The sequence below is a fragment of the Salvelinus alpinus genome, chromosome 29 (assembly GCF_045679555.1).
Source record: "Salvelinus alpinus chromosome 29, SLU_Salpinus.1, whole genome shotgun sequence".
Taxonomy (NCBI): domain Eukaryota; kingdom Metazoa; phylum Chordata; class Actinopteri; order Salmoniformes; family Salmonidae; genus Salvelinus; species Salvelinus alpinus.
Genome location: NC_092114.1, coordinates 38782539 through 38799696, shown reverse-complemented (window position 1 = coordinate 38799696; position 17158 = coordinate 38782539). Strand labels below are relative to the sequence as shown.

General features: G+C 42.3%; 1 protein-coding gene across 10 annotated transcripts in view; it reads right to left on the bottom strand.

Moving 5' to 3' along the window:
* Positions 1 to 3800: 3800 nt before the first annotated feature.
* rxrba (retinoid x receptor, beta a) overlaps positions 3801 to 17158 on the bottom strand; it is a 36752-nt gene continuing 23394 nt past the window's right edge. For 4 of the 10 annotated variants that reach the window (XM_071374548.1, XM_071374546.1, XM_071374549.1 and 1 more), the window contains 5 exons: positions 13121 to 13253; positions 11615 to 11656; positions 10930 to 11021; positions 10692 to 10797; positions 3801 to 10592 (listed from right to left, as the gene is read on the bottom strand). In XM_071374548.1, the coding sequence (XP_071230649.1) occupies positions 10445 to 10592; positions 10692 to 10797; positions 10930 to 11021; positions 11615 to 11656; positions 13121 to 13253 (521 nt within the window). In that variant the 3' untranslated portion in view covers positions 3801 to 10444. Of the gene's footprint in view, positions 10593 to 10691; positions 10818 to 10929; positions 11022 to 11614; positions 11657 to 13120; positions 13254 to 17158 lie in introns of all 10 variants that reach the window. The other 6 variants (XM_071374552.1, XM_071374550.1, XM_071374553.1 and 3 more) reach the window with 3 other exon arrangements.

Here is a 17158-nt window from a genome sequence, read left to right as displayed (position 1 = left end):
TGATTTGATTTGATTAAAACAGATATCAGAGCATGACCTTCGAACCAAGTTCTTCAGTGATAGTGTGTATAACATGCAAATACATGCTTCAATATCTTAAACGTGAGTATAGTGTTTCTTAAATTGCACTGTGATTAAAGCATTCAAATAGTACAGAAACCTCAAGCCTTTCCATATGTGAATATTTGCTGAGTCTAAGTGATCAGTACACAGGTTCAATAAAGTTTTGACTGCATGCAGCTAGGTGTGGGAGTTCCTTAACCACACATTGCCCACCAAAATGCTGGCATATAACTTCAAACAAATTGCTTAGTTCTCAAAACTCAGCAATAATATTAATTTAGAGTAATCAAACATTTGAGGCATGAGAGTTTAAAAAGAATGTGGAATTGCGTCCCTCCATGAAGGCCCCATTATGCCACCCTTAACACATAGGGAAATGGACAAGGAGGAGAAGATGGAGAGGGGTGGGAGGAGAGGAACAGGATTGGGGAGGGACTGGGAGTTGGAAAGGAAAAGTGTTAAAAATAACCTGAGAGAGGTTAAGAAGCCATTTGCAAGAGAGGCCTCCACAGTGTGTGCAGCTGAGAGCAAGGTAGTGTGAAAAACCAGCCACTGCAGATTCTGAAGAATGATTCGCTGGCCTTAACAGCGTTGTATATATTCCCTTAATTCAAGAATTTCAGCCGATGCATTCAAAACGTTACTAAATATGACTCAAAGATACAGTTGAAGTCAGAAGTTTACATACACCTCAGCCAAATACATTTAAACTCAGTTTTTCACAATTCCTGACATTTAATCCTAGTAAAAATTCTCTGTCTTAGGTCAGTTAGGATCACCAATTTATTTTAAGAATGTGAAATGTCAGAATAATAGTAGAGAGAATGATTTATTTCAGCTTTTATTTCTTTCATCACATTCCCAGTGGGACAGAAGTTTACATACACTCAATTAGTATTTGGTAGCATTGCCTTCAAATGGTTTAACTTGGGTCAAATGTTTCGGGTAGCCTTCCACAAGCTTCCCATAATAAGTTGGGTGAATTTTGGCCCATTCCTCCTGACAGAGCTGGTGTAACTGAGTCAGGTTTGTAGGCCTCCTTGCTCACACACACTTTTTCACTTCTGCCCACAACTTTTCTATAGGATTGAGGTCAGGGCTTTGTGATGGCCACTCCAATACCTTGACTTTGTTGTCCTTTAGCCATTTTGCCACAACTTTGGAAGGTTGCTTGGGGTCATTGTCCATTTGTAAGACCCATTTGCGACCAAGCTTTAACTTCCTGACTGATGTCTTGAGATGTTGCTTCAATATATCCACATCATTTTCCCACCTCATGATGCCATCTATTTTGTGAAGTGCACCAGTCCCTCCTGCAGCAAAGCACCCCATAACATGATGCTGCCATCCCCCTGTGCTTCCCGGTTGGGATGGTGTTTTTTCGGCTTGCTAGCCTCCCCCCTTTTCCTCCAAACATAACGATGGTCATTATGGCCAAACAGTTCTATTTTTGTTTCATCAGACCAGAAGACATTTCTCCAAAAAGTACGATCTTTGTCCCCATGTGCAGTTGCAAACCGTAGTCTGGATTTTTTATGGTGGTTTTGGAGCGGTGGCTCCCTCCTTGCTGAGCGGCCTTTCAGGTTATGTCGATATAGGACTCGTTTTACTGTGGATATAGATACTTTTGTACCTGTTTCCTCCAGCATCTTCACAAGGTCCTTTGCTGTTGTTCTGGGATTGATTTGCACCTTTCACACCAAAGTACGTTCATCTCTAGGAGACAGAACGCGTCTCCTTCCTGAGCGGTTTGATGGCTGCGTGGTCCCATAGTGTTTATACTTGCGTACTATTGTTTGTACAGATGAACGTGGTACCTTCAGGCGTTTGGAAATTGCTCCCAAGAATGAACCAGACTTGTGGCGGTCACAAATTTGTTTTCTGTGGTCTTGGCTGATTTCTTTAGATTTTCCCAAAGAGGCACTGAGTTTGAAGGTAGGCCTTGAAATACATCCACAGGTACACCTCCTATTGACTTAAATTATGTCAATTACTCTATCAGAAGCTTCTAAAGCCATGACATAATTTTCTGGAATTTTCCAAGCTGTTTAAAGGCACAGTCAACTTAGTGTATGTAAACTTCTGACCCACTGGAATTGTGATACAGTGAATTATAAATTAAATAATCTGTCTGTAAACAATTTTAGGAAAAATTACTTGTCATGCACAAAGTAGATGTCCTAACCGACTTGCCAAAACTATAGTTTGTTAACAAGAAATTTGTGGAGTGTTTGAAAAACGAGTTTTAATGACTCCAACCTAAGTGTATGTAAACTTCCAACTTCAACTGTACATGGGGGTCCATACATAGGCCTAGAATACAATTGAACCACTGCTTGACATCAAGCTCATCATGTCTCTGTGTGAGGTTATTTATTGTACGTGCTCCCTCTGCCGGACACAATTGGAACAACAGACGCAGCTTCCTGAGTAGACCTACTACTAAATGAGGACAGGCTCCACTTCGGTCAAATGCCACCGAATCACAATAAAGTTGGACATTTGTATTGCGTGTGTAACGTAACGTTTGACTCGGTATGGTGCCGAAATAACGCGAGTACATAGAAAAAAGCCTTTTCAATTTCAGTCATAGCTGCTGCGTGACAGTTATTGACTAAGACGTTTAGACTAGCATACCGCCATTTGCCATTAGGCTACTTTACGCTGACCAAACCTGCAAAACGTCACTTTGAACAAGACATGTTTGAAACTATTTCAAAATAATGGGGAATTCAATTGTAACACTGTAGATACATCTGAGGGACTGTAGCCTCAATAAATGGGGACCATTACAGAAAATGTGTTATAGAAAGTTGTATAGTCCGAGGACTTGTTTTAAATTATATTGTATAGTCTGCTATTTAGGCTAGTGACGTGGCCTGTGATTTATGTTCGGCATTTTACCGACTCGAAATGTACTGTCAATGGGCCCAAATCCTCGGGTTAATTGTGCATATCGTTTTAGACGTGTTTTGTAATTTTGAGGGGAAAGGCAAACAATTGTTGACCGAGAAGAAATTTAAACCAATGAGTCAAAATTGAGGGAGGAGACAGGGGCGGGGGGAGAGAACAAAAAATAAACCTGTACAGAGAAGCGGTCATAGCCAAACAGCGACGAGCGACTGACAGACACTCCGCGGCTGGGCAGTTGGTTACAGGCCGGGGTAGAATGGACACCATATAGTTGAATGAATGGGCGGACATAGGTCGGCGCTCCCTCTGCTGGGTTCATCAATAAACTACAGCGCCACTGGTCACTCGAGGCCCGGGGGTCCTGCTGGACTGAGGACCATACCATCCGATTTCTTGGCATGGGGAATACAAAGGCCAATCGGGACATTACATTTATTGGACAACAAGTTGTTTTATGTATGAAGGTTGGGGAAAATGCTTACACTGATTTATATCAACTCAGAAGATCAGAATGTATAATTTATCTAAATACAATAAAAATGTAGTCTAATAGTACATGGTTGTCAAGCTTCCAACAAGTCAAATGGTCCACATTGTTCTTTGAATGCTTCTTTTGAAACATGCACTGAAAAGCATGGTACAGTATTAAAACCTTTACTTGGAAATGATACAACAAACAGAAACAGATTCCGAATGACAATTTGTTGTTGTTGCTTTCCTTCCCCAAACAAAACACACAAAAGTCTATAATTTGCACATGTATGCTGGAGTCAGAGATAAAAACTAGACAAGGAATTAACACGAGAAAAAGGAAACCCAGGTGATGAAGTTTTTGCATTTGTTTAATACTCCTGAATACAGAAAGATGAACAGCGCGGTCATGGGAAAGAGTCAAACAGACAAAGAAGCAGTGTATTGTGGTGGGAGTCAATGACAGGACATCTCTAGATCTAATTAAAAAGAAAACAGCTTTTCTTGATCAACAAATCATCATCTGATCAAGTCAAAGTGCCCCACCCTAAACACCTCTCCAACTTTGAAAGCATTCTTTCAACTGGAGAGCACGACCTCCCTCCTATAAAGAGTGGCGTCTACCATGTTGAGTTGGCCCTCCCCTCAAGTTCATTCCATGTAATGGGACACTATCCAGAGGCGTGATTTCAGCGCGCACCTTTGGAGTCCATGCATTGGCTCCACTTTTTTTCTCAGCCGAAGCCAAGGTTTGCTGCAGTGTCCCAACACATATTTTTCGACGTAAACACTCCTGTTTGCGCTGGACATGGAAGATAGAACCGTGATCCAAAAAGCCGAATGATCTGTGCACGTTCCTAGCTTGTAACTCTGCCCTCTTGGCAATCAAAGCAAGGTTGACCCTTAAAAAAAGCACCAATGTACAGCATTAGCACCATAGGGGCCACTGGCCCTCCCCCCTTGCTGTGACACCCTTCTTATAAAGGGGCCTTTAGTGACAAAGCACACCCCTCAGCATGGCACAGCATCAACACTGGCCTTCGCACCTGTTTGGCAGTGTTGCATCATCACATGGGTGGCGCAAACCAGCCAACCGCATGGGGTGTTTAGATCATTGCAGAGGGCCTTTGCTCCAGGGTGCCTATGTAAATAAGTATTGCGCCCCGCTACATACCAATACATGACAGCTTCACAGCCCCAGTTTTAATAAAGAAGCGTTTTTTATTTATTTAAAGCAAGTGATTTCAAAAGTAAGTTGGAGATACTGAACGTAATCAAAGGTCCAGGCGTCTGCCTTGAGTGCACGCGGTCACGAAGGACACGCATCTTTGGGCCGCACGCCGGCGGTCTGTCTCCAAGGGCGACGACCGCAGCCGCACTGCCATCAAGTAATACCAAATGGCCATTGCACTCCGTTGGCAAGGGAAGAGGAAGGGGCCGGGCAACGTGTTTGCCAATTTACACCCCTTCGCTTGCGCCTTGCTATTCTGTGCATCTCGTTGTTTTGTTGAAAACCTCTCTCCATGCTGCAGCAGACCCGAGTTTGCTGGTATAACCAGAACAAGGCTTCATTGTACGCAGTCAACATCATGACATATCAACATAGCTACATATCAACACAGTGACATATCAGAATACATAAAAAAAATAAAAAAAATACTTGGACCATCTTCTGATAAACTGTCTGCCTGAACAACTTGAAAATGCTTAGCTTATAAAACCTGTAGAATGTGCATAGAGCTGTTATATGTATACTGTACTAAATAATCTCTGCTCATAGCAAAACTGCATTTTATAGGATAAAACACAGCATAGCAAGGGATTCACTTTAAATGCACTGTTTTAGCACTAGAAGAGGCAAGTGAGTAATTTTGACTTAATATTAATTTTAAATTGAAATATCTCTGCCATTTTTAAAGTCTGTCCTTGACTTTTCCTAAATAAGTCTGTTTAACACACATATTTTATCATTTCGATATCACAAACAGAATGTGTGTTATAAGCAGTTTTAAGAGGACATGTCTTTTTCAGAGTGCCAAAAAGTGACTTTTTCAAATCCTCCTACAGAGTCACACAGACGTTTTGTTTTCGATATAGTATCCAGAATTAGCTCCATTTCAAAATATCACGTTTCCCAATAATAACCACTGTTCCATGAGCTCCACACTTGAACATTAGGCAACAGATAGCCTACAGTAACATAAACTAACGAAAATTATATTTTGTTCTTTGAAATTATCATTTTTTCGTATTCTGATATTACACAAGACATCCATAAACACAACCAAAATATTATTTATCCGATAGCATATATGAAATGTACTTGTTAGACTTAGAATGTTGGAGTCAAAATGACTCGTTTGGTCCCTCGAGGCCAGTATTTTCTAGTGTTAAAGAAATGGGAGATCACATTAAACTGAGGAGGCTCCATAAAAACATGAGGGAATTGCAGAAAGGGCTGTTGCCAGCATCGTGGAGGTGTGACCAGATCATGGTTCACACTGGGGATGCACACATAAGATAGTCTACCCTGAGGTTCCACTCTGAAACCGTGGTGCGTCAACAAGCAACCGCACCTCTCCTCTGTACATTCACAATCTGGACACTGAGGAACAGAGCATTTTCACATGTATAGACATGCATAAACCAACAGGTATGTAAATAGTCTACAGTGCTCCTATTGCTTGTTCACAGGCTTGGAGTAGGACACAGGTATAATCCTCCATATCCATATATTACATGGGGGAGGTGTTCCTCTCGCCAGAAAGGGCTGACAGCAAGTAAATCTAGGGGATCGGCTGAAAAGAGTACAGCTGAGTGGGAATCCAATTTTAAGTAGCCATCGGTTTCAAGACCAAAAAAGGTGAAGTGTGTGTGTACTTGCACACTCTTAGCCTTGTGTTTGTACTGTGTCTGCGTTGGTGTAAACCAGAGGAGGCTGGTGGGAGGTGCTATAGGAGGACAGGCTCATTGCAATGGCTGGAATGGAATTCATGGAATGGTACCAAATATGCTTTACTCCGTTCCATTTATTCTGTTGCAGCCATTACAATAAGCCCATCCTCCTATAGCTCCTCCCACCAGCCTCCTCTGGTGTAAACAAGCATGTCTATAATTGTAAGACCATATGAGTAGCACCCAGTTTAGGACAGCTGAACTACTGTCCAGTAAGGTGATACAGCAACTTCTATTCTTCATCATCATTTCTGAATGGTAAATAATACCAATCTCTAAATACACTTCAGAAATCACCCATCTAAATCTTTTTATGGCCACAATATGGAAAGGGATACCTACAGTGCCTTGCAAAAGTATTCATTCCCCTTGGCGTTTTTTCTATTTTGTTGCATTACAACCTGTAATTTAATTTCATGTAATGGACATACACAAAATAGTCCAAATTGGTGAAGTGAAATGAAAAAAAATTACTTGTTTCAAAAAATTATAAACGGAAAAGTGGTGGGTGCATATGTATTCACCCCCTTTGCTATGAAGCCCCTAAATAAGATCTGGTGCAACCAATTACCTTCATAAGACACATAATTAGTTCAATAAAGTCCACCTGTGTGCAATCTAAGTGTCACATGATCTCAATATATATACACCTGTTCTGAAAGGCCCCAGAGTCTGCAACACCACTAAGCAAGGGGTACCACCAAGCAAGCGGTACCATGAAGACCAAAGAGCTCTCCAAACAGATCAGGGACCTGAGTACACCATCCCCATGGTGGCAGCATCAACTGGTCAGAATTGAAGGAATGATGGGTAGCGCTAAATACAGGGAAATTCTTGAGGGAAACCTGTTCCTGTTTCTTTGTGGGCTGTACTCGGCCTTGTCTCAGGATGGTAAGTTGGTGGTTGAAGATATCCCTCTAGTGGTATGGGGGCTGTGCTTTGGCAAAGTGGGTGGGGTTATATCCTTCCTGTTTGGCCCTGTCCGGGGGTATCATCGGATGGGGCCACAGTGTCTCCTGACCCCTCCTGTCTCAGCCTCCAGTATTTATGCTGCAGTAGTTTATGTGTCGGGGGCTAGGGTCAGTTTGTTATATCTGGAGTACTTCTCCTGTCTTATCCGGTGTCCTGTGTGAATTTAAGTGTGCTCTCTCTTCTCTCTTTCTTTCTCTCTCTCGGAGGACCTGAGCCCTAGGACCATGCCTCAGGACTACCTGGCATGATGACTCCTTGCTGTCCCCAGTCCACCTGACCGTGCTGCTGCTCCAGTTTCAACTGTTCTGTCTGCGGCTATGGAACCCTGACCTGTTCACCGGACGTGCTACCTGTCCCAGACCTGCTGTTTTCAACTCTCTAGAGACCCCAGGAGCGGTAGAGATACTCTTAATGATCGACTATGAAAAGCCAACTGACATTTACTCCTGAGGTGCTGACTTGTTGCACCCTCGACAACTACTGTGATTATTATTATTTGACCATGCTGGTCATTTATGAACATTTGAACATCTTGGCCATGTTCTGTTATAATCTCCACCCGGCACAGTCAGAAGAGGACTGGCCACCCCTCATAGCCTGGTTCCTCTAGGTTTCTTCCTAGGTTTTGGCCTTTCTAGGGAGTTTTTCCTAGCCACCGTGCTTCTACACCTGCATTGCTTGCTGTTTGGGGTTTTAGGCTGGGTTTCTGTACAGCACTTTGAGATATCAGCTGATGTAAGAAGGGCCATATAAATACATTTGATTTGATTCAGTCTTTCAGAGATTTGAGACTGGGATAGAGGTTCACCTTCCAGCAGGGCAATGACCCGAAGCATAATGCTAAAGGAACACTTGAGTGGTTTAAGGGGAAACATTTAAATGTCTTGGAATGGCCTAGTCAAAGCCCAAGACCTCAGTCCAATAGAGAATCTGTGGTATGACTTAAATAGTGCTGTACACCAGCTGAACCCATCCAACTTGAAGGAGCTGGAGCAGTTTTGCCTTGAAGAATGGGCAAAAATCCCAGGGGCTAGATGTGCCAAACTTATAGAGACATACCCCAAGAGACTTGCAGCTGTAATTGCTGCAAAAGGTGGCTTTACAAAGTATTGACTTTGGGGGGGTGAATAGTTATGCACGCTCAACAGTTCTGTTTTTTTGTCTTATTTCTTGTTTGTTTCACTAGAAAAAATATTTTAATCTTCAAAGTGGTAGGCATGTTGTGTAAATCAAATGATACAAACCCCCCAAAAATCAATTTTAATTCCAGGTTGTAAGGCAACAAAATAGGAAAAATGCCAAGGGGGGTGACTACTTTCGCAAGCCACTGTATATGGTCTCATTCTTTATGCATCCACCGATACTGCTTACGTTGTGTGTAATGATGCTCTTTTTATATTTCTGTTCATAGTTTGTATCTAATGTGTTGACATCCATTTCTGTTATGGGGAGCTGAATCAGCCCCTGGTGCATAGCTTTGTGTAAGCAGACCACACATTACATCCGCTGAAGCCTGCTAAACAGGAAGTATCGTCTGAAGCTGGTCAGCCTAAGGGGGCAGGGTCTATCGCCCTGCCCGTGACACTGCCGACAGTGGCCCGAAAGAATACCATCACAACTACTAGTACAACTACTAGCAACCTACTAGTCAGTGACAATTAGGTGGGTTTTTCAAGCTTAAAATCCAGTCTATTGGTAAAACCCTTAAAGTTTTTTTTACAGTACATGTTGAATGTGTAAAATAGCTGTAGCTCGTGCTATCGGTACATACTTTTTGTTGTGTGTGGGTATTAATATGCTCGCTAACGCCTGTGTCTTCCCTACTGTATGCATAGATTGGGATTACCCAATCGTACTCTAGTGAAGGAGTAGATGTGTCATCTTATTTACAGGTGGTAAAAAGTGAACGGAAAGAGGCTGCAAGCACGGAATGAAACAAGCGGAGGATTCAGAAGGGGGGTTTGTAGGGGTATTGTAAGCCAATAGAACAAGATATCCAATGATATCCTGGCTTTCTTAGAACGGACGGCCATTTCACAGAACGAAGCACCCTCATTAACATATTGGTTCTTAAGAAGACATATGATGAAAGATGGGCAGAGGTTCATTCGATGACGTGTGTGTTGTGGTCGCCCCCCAGTTTCTTAAAGATGGGCAGAAGGGTTTCTGCTAAATGTTTACTTACACAGTAACGTTTCACAGAGTGCAAAAATGACCATTAGCAAGGATAGGGTATGAAACAAAAGAAAGATCTACAACAGCACCAATGAGCGCAGTGCTCTTGATCAAGGTTGCACTTTCTGTGCCCAATGGCCCTTGTTGGGACTTGAAGACCAAACGCCACAAAGAAACAAAAGAAAACATCCTATAAGTCACCTTCTTTCTTTGAAAGCCTGGTGTGAGCTTTAAGAAGGGCCAATCAAAGTGCCCGCTCCTTGGATTTCAATGCCTTAAAAATGTCTCCTTTTATGAGTACAGTACTTCAAAACAAATTCAGCGCATTTCAGCGTGAATAAAGCATAGTATTCAAATCACATTCGGATTGGTGAACTGAGAGGGGCGCGTCTGCCTCCGTTGGTTGTGTCCCGACCAATAGAAGCTGGAAAAGTTGGGAGACTTGATTGAAATATTACGCACCTGATTATGACGGATTTGGGGTAAACCCAAGAGTAAAACCAAAGACAGAGTAAGCCACTCGTCATATCTATGCGTACAGCAATGTATCTGAATAACCTACGAACCCCACAAGAAGCTGAGAGGTCTACCGGATATCGCAGAAGCGTTTACACTCAAAGCTGAAGGCTACAAACTGATAGCTAACTCAGGATAAAACTTGTATATGTGGTTAATAATGAGATATATCCATGTGTCTTAACCACTACTGTGAAAAAGTGTTTGTTTTTGACAGCATATGGTCTTTTGGAGCTGTATCAGCTTGGGGGGATTTAATGAGTGAAGAAGGTTGGTGGGGTTTGTGTGAGCGAGACGTCAAAACCAGCAGACATGGTGAAGTCCCAGAACCAGGGTGCCAGAACTAGAACCCCTGATGGACCAGAGCAGAACCTGGTTCCTAGGTCAGCTGGTGGGGCGCCTCCAGCATCTCCATGAGGAACGTGTCGATAGGGGTGTCGCCAATCAGCTTGAAGAAGAACAGGTGCTCCAGGCACTTCAGGCCAATGGAGCGTAGCGCTGGCAGCCGGAGGAGGAGCTTAGCGAACCTGGGGCGATGGGGGAGAACGAGTGAGGTCAATCATGGCGGTGACGTGGGAGTATTGTGTGGATAAGTGCTATAGTATGTCTGTGTGTTTCTCTTGTACCTGCCCTGCTGGTCGGGGTATCTCTGTTTACAATAGGACTCCAGCGATGCGTACACCTTCTCCCTCAGCAATTCCACTTCACTGGAGCTGGAAAGGCCCTTGGCATCTGAACGCAGGAACAAACACCTGCATTATAGCACTGAGATTAATTAACGTGTGATTCTTCCTGACATCATGCTATATTTGGGACGAAATGGCTTATCTTGTCTCAAATTATTATTCGAGCTGAAATAATTACCTGGGTTGAAGAGGATGATGGCTCGGAGGCACCCGAGCTCGGTCTTGTCCATCTGCATGTCTCTCATCTTACTGACCAGCTCAGTGAGAACTCTACAACCGGGGTCGAGGAGAAGGAGGTGTGACAGAGGGACGAGAGAGCGGGAGGAGATGGGTTAGCATCTTCTCTAGCGCTCACCACAGTTCCACTCAACGATGCAGCAGTTATATAGAGAAATTAACAAGGGCAGGGGGGCTGGGATACAAGTCTTACATCCTCTTTACACATTGTATTTACACTTTACACACAATCTACACATAACCTTATAAATGATAGAAATTGCAACAAAGCAATAGCCCAAACCACCACGTATTTATAGACTACGGCACATCGCAATAATGTTGGGTAATGTAAAGAACACAAAAGGGAGGAAAGTAAGCAGCCTGTGTTTTGTCGACACTGCGCCAGCGACCAGTCGAGCCTAAGGTCCGACAGAAAAGAGGAGAAACAGAACACAACACTCACTGAAACACGTGTGGACAAGATACACACGACCCGCTTTTATTCCTGGGCATATTACAGCACTTTCTTTGCCAGATTCGCTCATTCTCAACAACTGGGCCAAGATTATTTTTTTTGGGGGGGTGGCGTTATTTGTTTTGTTCGTTGTTGATAGGGGAAGGTGGGTGTGTAGTGATGTCATTACCTGTCAAATATGGCCCCAACCTCTGCATTGTGCGCACTCTCCCTGTGTATGCAATTACAATGTGTTATTACAATGTTATTACACAGTTACAATGTTATTACATTGTCCCCTCTGCGTTGGTTTGGGCCCAGAGGAACAGGTAAGTTAGACTCTGCAGTGAATTTTGGTGCCCAGTTCCACTTATGGGAGTAACAGGCTACAGGCTCTTGTTGATGGAGACTTGACCTGATGAAAAGGTTTTAGATAGCACTAAAACTAAAGGAAGTAAGGCACTAAAACTACAGGAAGTAAAGCACCAAAACTACAGGAAGTAAAGCATGAGGAATGACAAAAATACAAAAGATATGACAATGTAACACAGCAACAAATAGATCTGAGATGTTTGAGCAGAGACAAGATCTAGAGGAGAAAACGTTCATATTGGGTCAGATTGAAACAAGATAAATAGTTCTATGCAGTATTACCCAAGACCTCTGCTTAACTTAACTACTGTAGTGTTCATTCATTGTACCCTCGATAATTATCATATACAACTTCCTTGGTAAGTACGCATCATTTAAAAAATTCTAAATGTAACTGGTTTATCCAAATCAGCACAAAAAGGGTTATGGCAGTAGAACAGAAGAATAGGAAAATAGAAGAGCGTAATAAATAGGCATCAAAGGAACAATGCAGTAATATGATCAGTGCTGTTTAATCATGTAAATTCAACCGATTTGGCATAAATCGTAAAAGAATGCAAAGAAAATAATATTGTGAGGATAAAAACATGAGAATTGAGAAATGTCAATAAAATTTAAAAAAAAACATTCACTGGACCACAAGGATGTCTAGATTGTGATGAATCTGAAACAAAAGCCTGCGACCGGTTAATCCAAGATATGCTTAAATTCCTGTGGGAATTGGGAGTCTTGCAGCTTATGAACTATTCATAAAAATGTAGTTACTGTGTAATAAACAATGAATTCACACCATGTGATGTGGCAACCCTACTGAGTTGGGGTGGGCACGCCTGTTCCTTGAGAGCTGCGATGAGCGCAGGATTTTACTCAAGACAGGTGCCATGCTACTGAATAAAATACTGACATCTGCCAATGTAAAACAGAATAGATGAATACTCCCTTCAGTCAGGAAAATGATTCAACTCATTTCAACAAATCATCTGGACTCCAAAGAGAAACGGACATTTAAATGAACAGTAAACTGCATCAGGCATAATTGGCCACCATTTCAATGCTTCAACGGATAACTATGACAGACAGTGTATATATGACGGCGTGTATGATCAAATAAAACAAACGGCCATTACAAAAACACTAGACATTTATTGTTTAAACCAATGAAGAATGCTTTAATCATTCAGAGGCACCTTTTTTCAATCTTTCTCCCTGCAGTATACGACCTTCTCTTTGAAAATGAACATGCAAAAGGTTGCTTCTATGTTCTTCACCGAGGTCCATGGCACGTGTGTGCGTGTGTGTGTGTGTGTATGTGTGTGCCTGTTACCTGTCGAAGATGGCTCCCACGCCAGCGCTGTGGGCGCTGTTCCTGTGCACATGCAGGCCGGTGGCCAGTAGGATGCCATCTTTCACGCTGATGGAGCGGTGAGAGAAGGAGGCAATCAGCAGCTCGTTCCAACCTGGAGAGAAGAGAGAGACCGGGTCATCCATCTATTTATTAAGGATCCCCATAAGCTGCTGCCAAGGCAGCAGCTACTCACACGACTGGACAGTAAGTCCAGGTGCGACAAAACCAGGGCCCGTAGGACCTGCAGAGTTGGGACCAAGTCACTATTATTCGAGTCCCGAGCAAGTCTCAAGTCACAAGGTGTGAGTCTCAAGTCAAGACTCGAGTCAAGTCCAAGTCGTGCATTCTAAGAGCAAATCAAGTTGAGTCACGTTTTTCAAGTCAAGTAAAAAATATATATATACAAGCAACAACTTTGTCTATTTATTGAGGCTACCAGACAGCCATTTTCATTATTTTGTCTACTTGTAGCAGGCATGAAATCAGCAGAAGGCAAGGCAGTTTGACTGCTCAGAGTGTAGATTTATTTACAGGTCTTGATGATCCAATGGTGAAAGCGCCATATCATACCAAATATACAAGTAGATTTACCAAATATACACGGGCAATAGCCCAAAAGAAATAACCTCGGTCCCTGTATCAGGCTTAACCGGCTCTATCTTAACAGACACAGGTAGAGGGCAAGACTGTGCAGCCTCTCCTGGAGAAACCACATGGAATCTGTCTAACAGGAGCTCAAACAGGTAGGCCTACATTTATATACGAACTTGGCTCCCAGGACCATACAATTACCCAACTGGCAATTACAACCAATCAACTGATTCTACAATGTAAAAGGCAGTTTTCACATCAATTGTTACAATCGTCTTAATCAGATTTAATAATTTTTCAAACCCACGCATACATGGAACAATCAGTGCGTTCTATGCACACAACAGAAATGACAGAAATATAGGACACAGACACACCGAACTCTGACATGACCCGGAAAATTTGAACAAAGGAAACCATATATTTAATTAAACAAACAGAACTTCTACCTCATGAGTCTTGCGAACGTTCATACGCACTATAAAGTGCACTGCCTACTCAGAGCAGGGTAAGAAATGGTTGGCTAAATGAAAATGTGTTGTAGGCCTATCAAACATGAAACAGAAATGTCTACGTGTTGCAATAAATGGTACGGGATGGAATGATGAAACGCTATTAATGACTTTACTATTAAATGGAATATATGGTGCCTTCCAAAAGTATTCCGACTTTTTCCACCTTTTGAAACGTTACAGCCTTATTCTAAAATGGATTAAATAAAAAATAAAAACTCAGCAATCTACACACAATACCCCCACAATACAATAATGACAAAGGGAAAACAGGTTGTTATTTAAAAAAAATAAAGAAATACCTTATTTACATAAGTATTCAGACCCTTTGCTATGAGACTCGAAATTGAGCTCAGGTGCATCCTGTTTCCATTGATCATCCTTGAGATGTTTCTATAACTTGATTGGAGTCCACCTGTGGTAAATTCAATTGATTGGACATGATTTGGAAAGGCACACACCTGTCTATATAAGGCCCCACAGTTGACAGTGCATGTCAGAGCAAAAACCAAGGGATGAGGTCAAAATAATTGTCCGTAGGATAGTGTTGAGGCACAGATCTGGGGAAGGGTACCAAAAAATGTCTACTGCATTGAAGGTCCCCAAATACACAGCGGGCTCCATCCTTCTTAAATGGAAGAAGTTTGGAACCACCAGGATTCTTCCTAGAACTGGCCGCCCGGCCAAACTGAGCAATCGGGAAGCATGGTGGTGGCATCATCATGCTGTGGGGAGGTTTTTCAGCGGCAGGGACTGGGCGACTAGTCAGGATTGAGGGAAAGATGAACGGAGCAAAGTACAGAGAGATCCTTGATGAAAACCTACTCCAGAGAGCTCAGGACCTCAGACTGGGCACGAAGGTTCACCTTCCAACAGGACAACGACCCTAAGCACACAGCCAAAACAATGCAGGAGTGGCTTCGGGACAAGTCTCTGAATGTCCTTGAGTGGCCCAGGCTGAGCTGGACTTGAACCCGATCGAACATCTCTGGAGAGACCTGAAAATAACTGAACAGCAACGCTTCCCATCCAACCTGACAGAGCATAAGAGGATCTGCAGAGAAGAATGGGAGAAACTCCCCAAAAACAGGTGTGCCAAGCTTGTAGCGTCATACCTAAGAAGACTTGATGCTGTAATCGCTGCCAAAGGTGCTTCAACAAAGTACTGAGTAAAGGCTCTGAATACTCATGTAAATATAATATTTCATTTTTTAAAATATTTTTTTTTACATTTTAGCAACAAAAAAAGTTATCTTTGACATTATGGGGTATTGTGTGTAAATTAATAAGGGCCATTTAAAAAAATATATATTAGAATAAGGCCGTAACGTAACAAAATGTTTGTAGTTAAAAGTGTTAAAAGTCAAGGGGTCTGAATTCTTTCCGAAGGCACTGTACATTTACCACATAGGGCCTATGCATTTAAAAGTGTGAAAGCAACAGGAAACATTTCATCAAGAGAAAAGGCAAATGCACGCTTCATAAGTAAATGATCAATTTCAAGCAATTGTTAGGCCCACATACTAAAAGACCAATAGGCCTATGCTAGTAATTGTTGCGCCTATGCTAGTAATTGTTGCGCCTATGCTAGTAATTGTTGCCCCATTGCTGGGGAGCTTGCAAAGTAAACAGTTAATATTATTGATGGCAAAACATTTTTGAAGTTGCATATTTATTTATTATGACAATTCTCTCTCCCTATAATTTGACGTTTGCGTTGCACCGATCCTATAGCTGTACAGAAAATCAGCAATCTGCTCGCCAGCTCATCCAACCTGTGTTGATTGACAGTATGCTGGTGTAATCAGAGTGCAGAGTTTGCATTTCACTAAACAATCTATTGTAAACACTAAACAACATGTTTTTTTACAAGGGCGATGCGGCGACTACTGTCTCTGGCTGCGTGAGTAATCCACAGAGACTCTGTGCCACAAAATGAGTGACAAAACAAAGTTGAAGTTGAGTCCCGAGTCTTGAGGCTCCAAGTCAAGTCTCGAGTTATTTTATTTTCTATCAAGTTGAGTCTCAAGTCATCAAATCAGACTCGAGTCCAAGTCATGTGACTGAGTCCACAACTCTGAGGACCTGCCTTGTTTATAGTGTTGTTAAGAAGGCAGAGTAGCGCTTTATCATGGACAGACTTCTCCCCATCTTAGCTACTGTTGCATCAACATGTTTTGACTTGCTCAATTTCATCATTATTATTTACAAGATTTAGTTGATTGGTTTAGTGAATGATTTGTCCCAAATACAACGCTTTTAGTTTTTTAAATATTTAGGACGGACTTATTTCTTGCCACCCATTCTGAAACTGACTGCAGCTCTTTGTTAAGTGTTGCAGTAATTTCCCTCACTGTAGTAGCTGACGTGTAAAGTGTTGAGTCATCCGCATACAAAGACACTAACCTTACTCAAGGCCAGTAAGGGGCCTAGACAGCTGCCATGGGGAAATCCTGATTCTGCCTGGATTATGTTGGAGAGGCTTCCATTAAAGAGCACCCTCTGTTCTGTTAGACAGGTAACTCTTTATCCACAATATAGCAGGGAGTGTAAAGCCATAACACATACATTTATCCAGCAGCAAACTATGATCAATAATGTCAAAAGCTGCACTGAAGTCTAGCAAAACAGCTCCCACAATTTGATCAGCATCAATTTCTCTCAGCCAATCATCAGTCATTTGTGTAAGTGCCGTGCATGTGCCGTCCTTCCCTATAAGTGTGCTGAAAGTCTGTTGTCAATTTGTTTACTGTAAAATAGCATTGTATCTGGTCAAAATGTGAGGCAACTGTATTATAAAAGATAGTCCACGAGGAGAGTCAGGGTTATCAGCCTATCCATGTAGGGCTGTGTACGGCTGTGTTTTAATGAAGTCAAAGCTGAGCAGGGCCGTGCTCATTAGGGTGCATGAAAT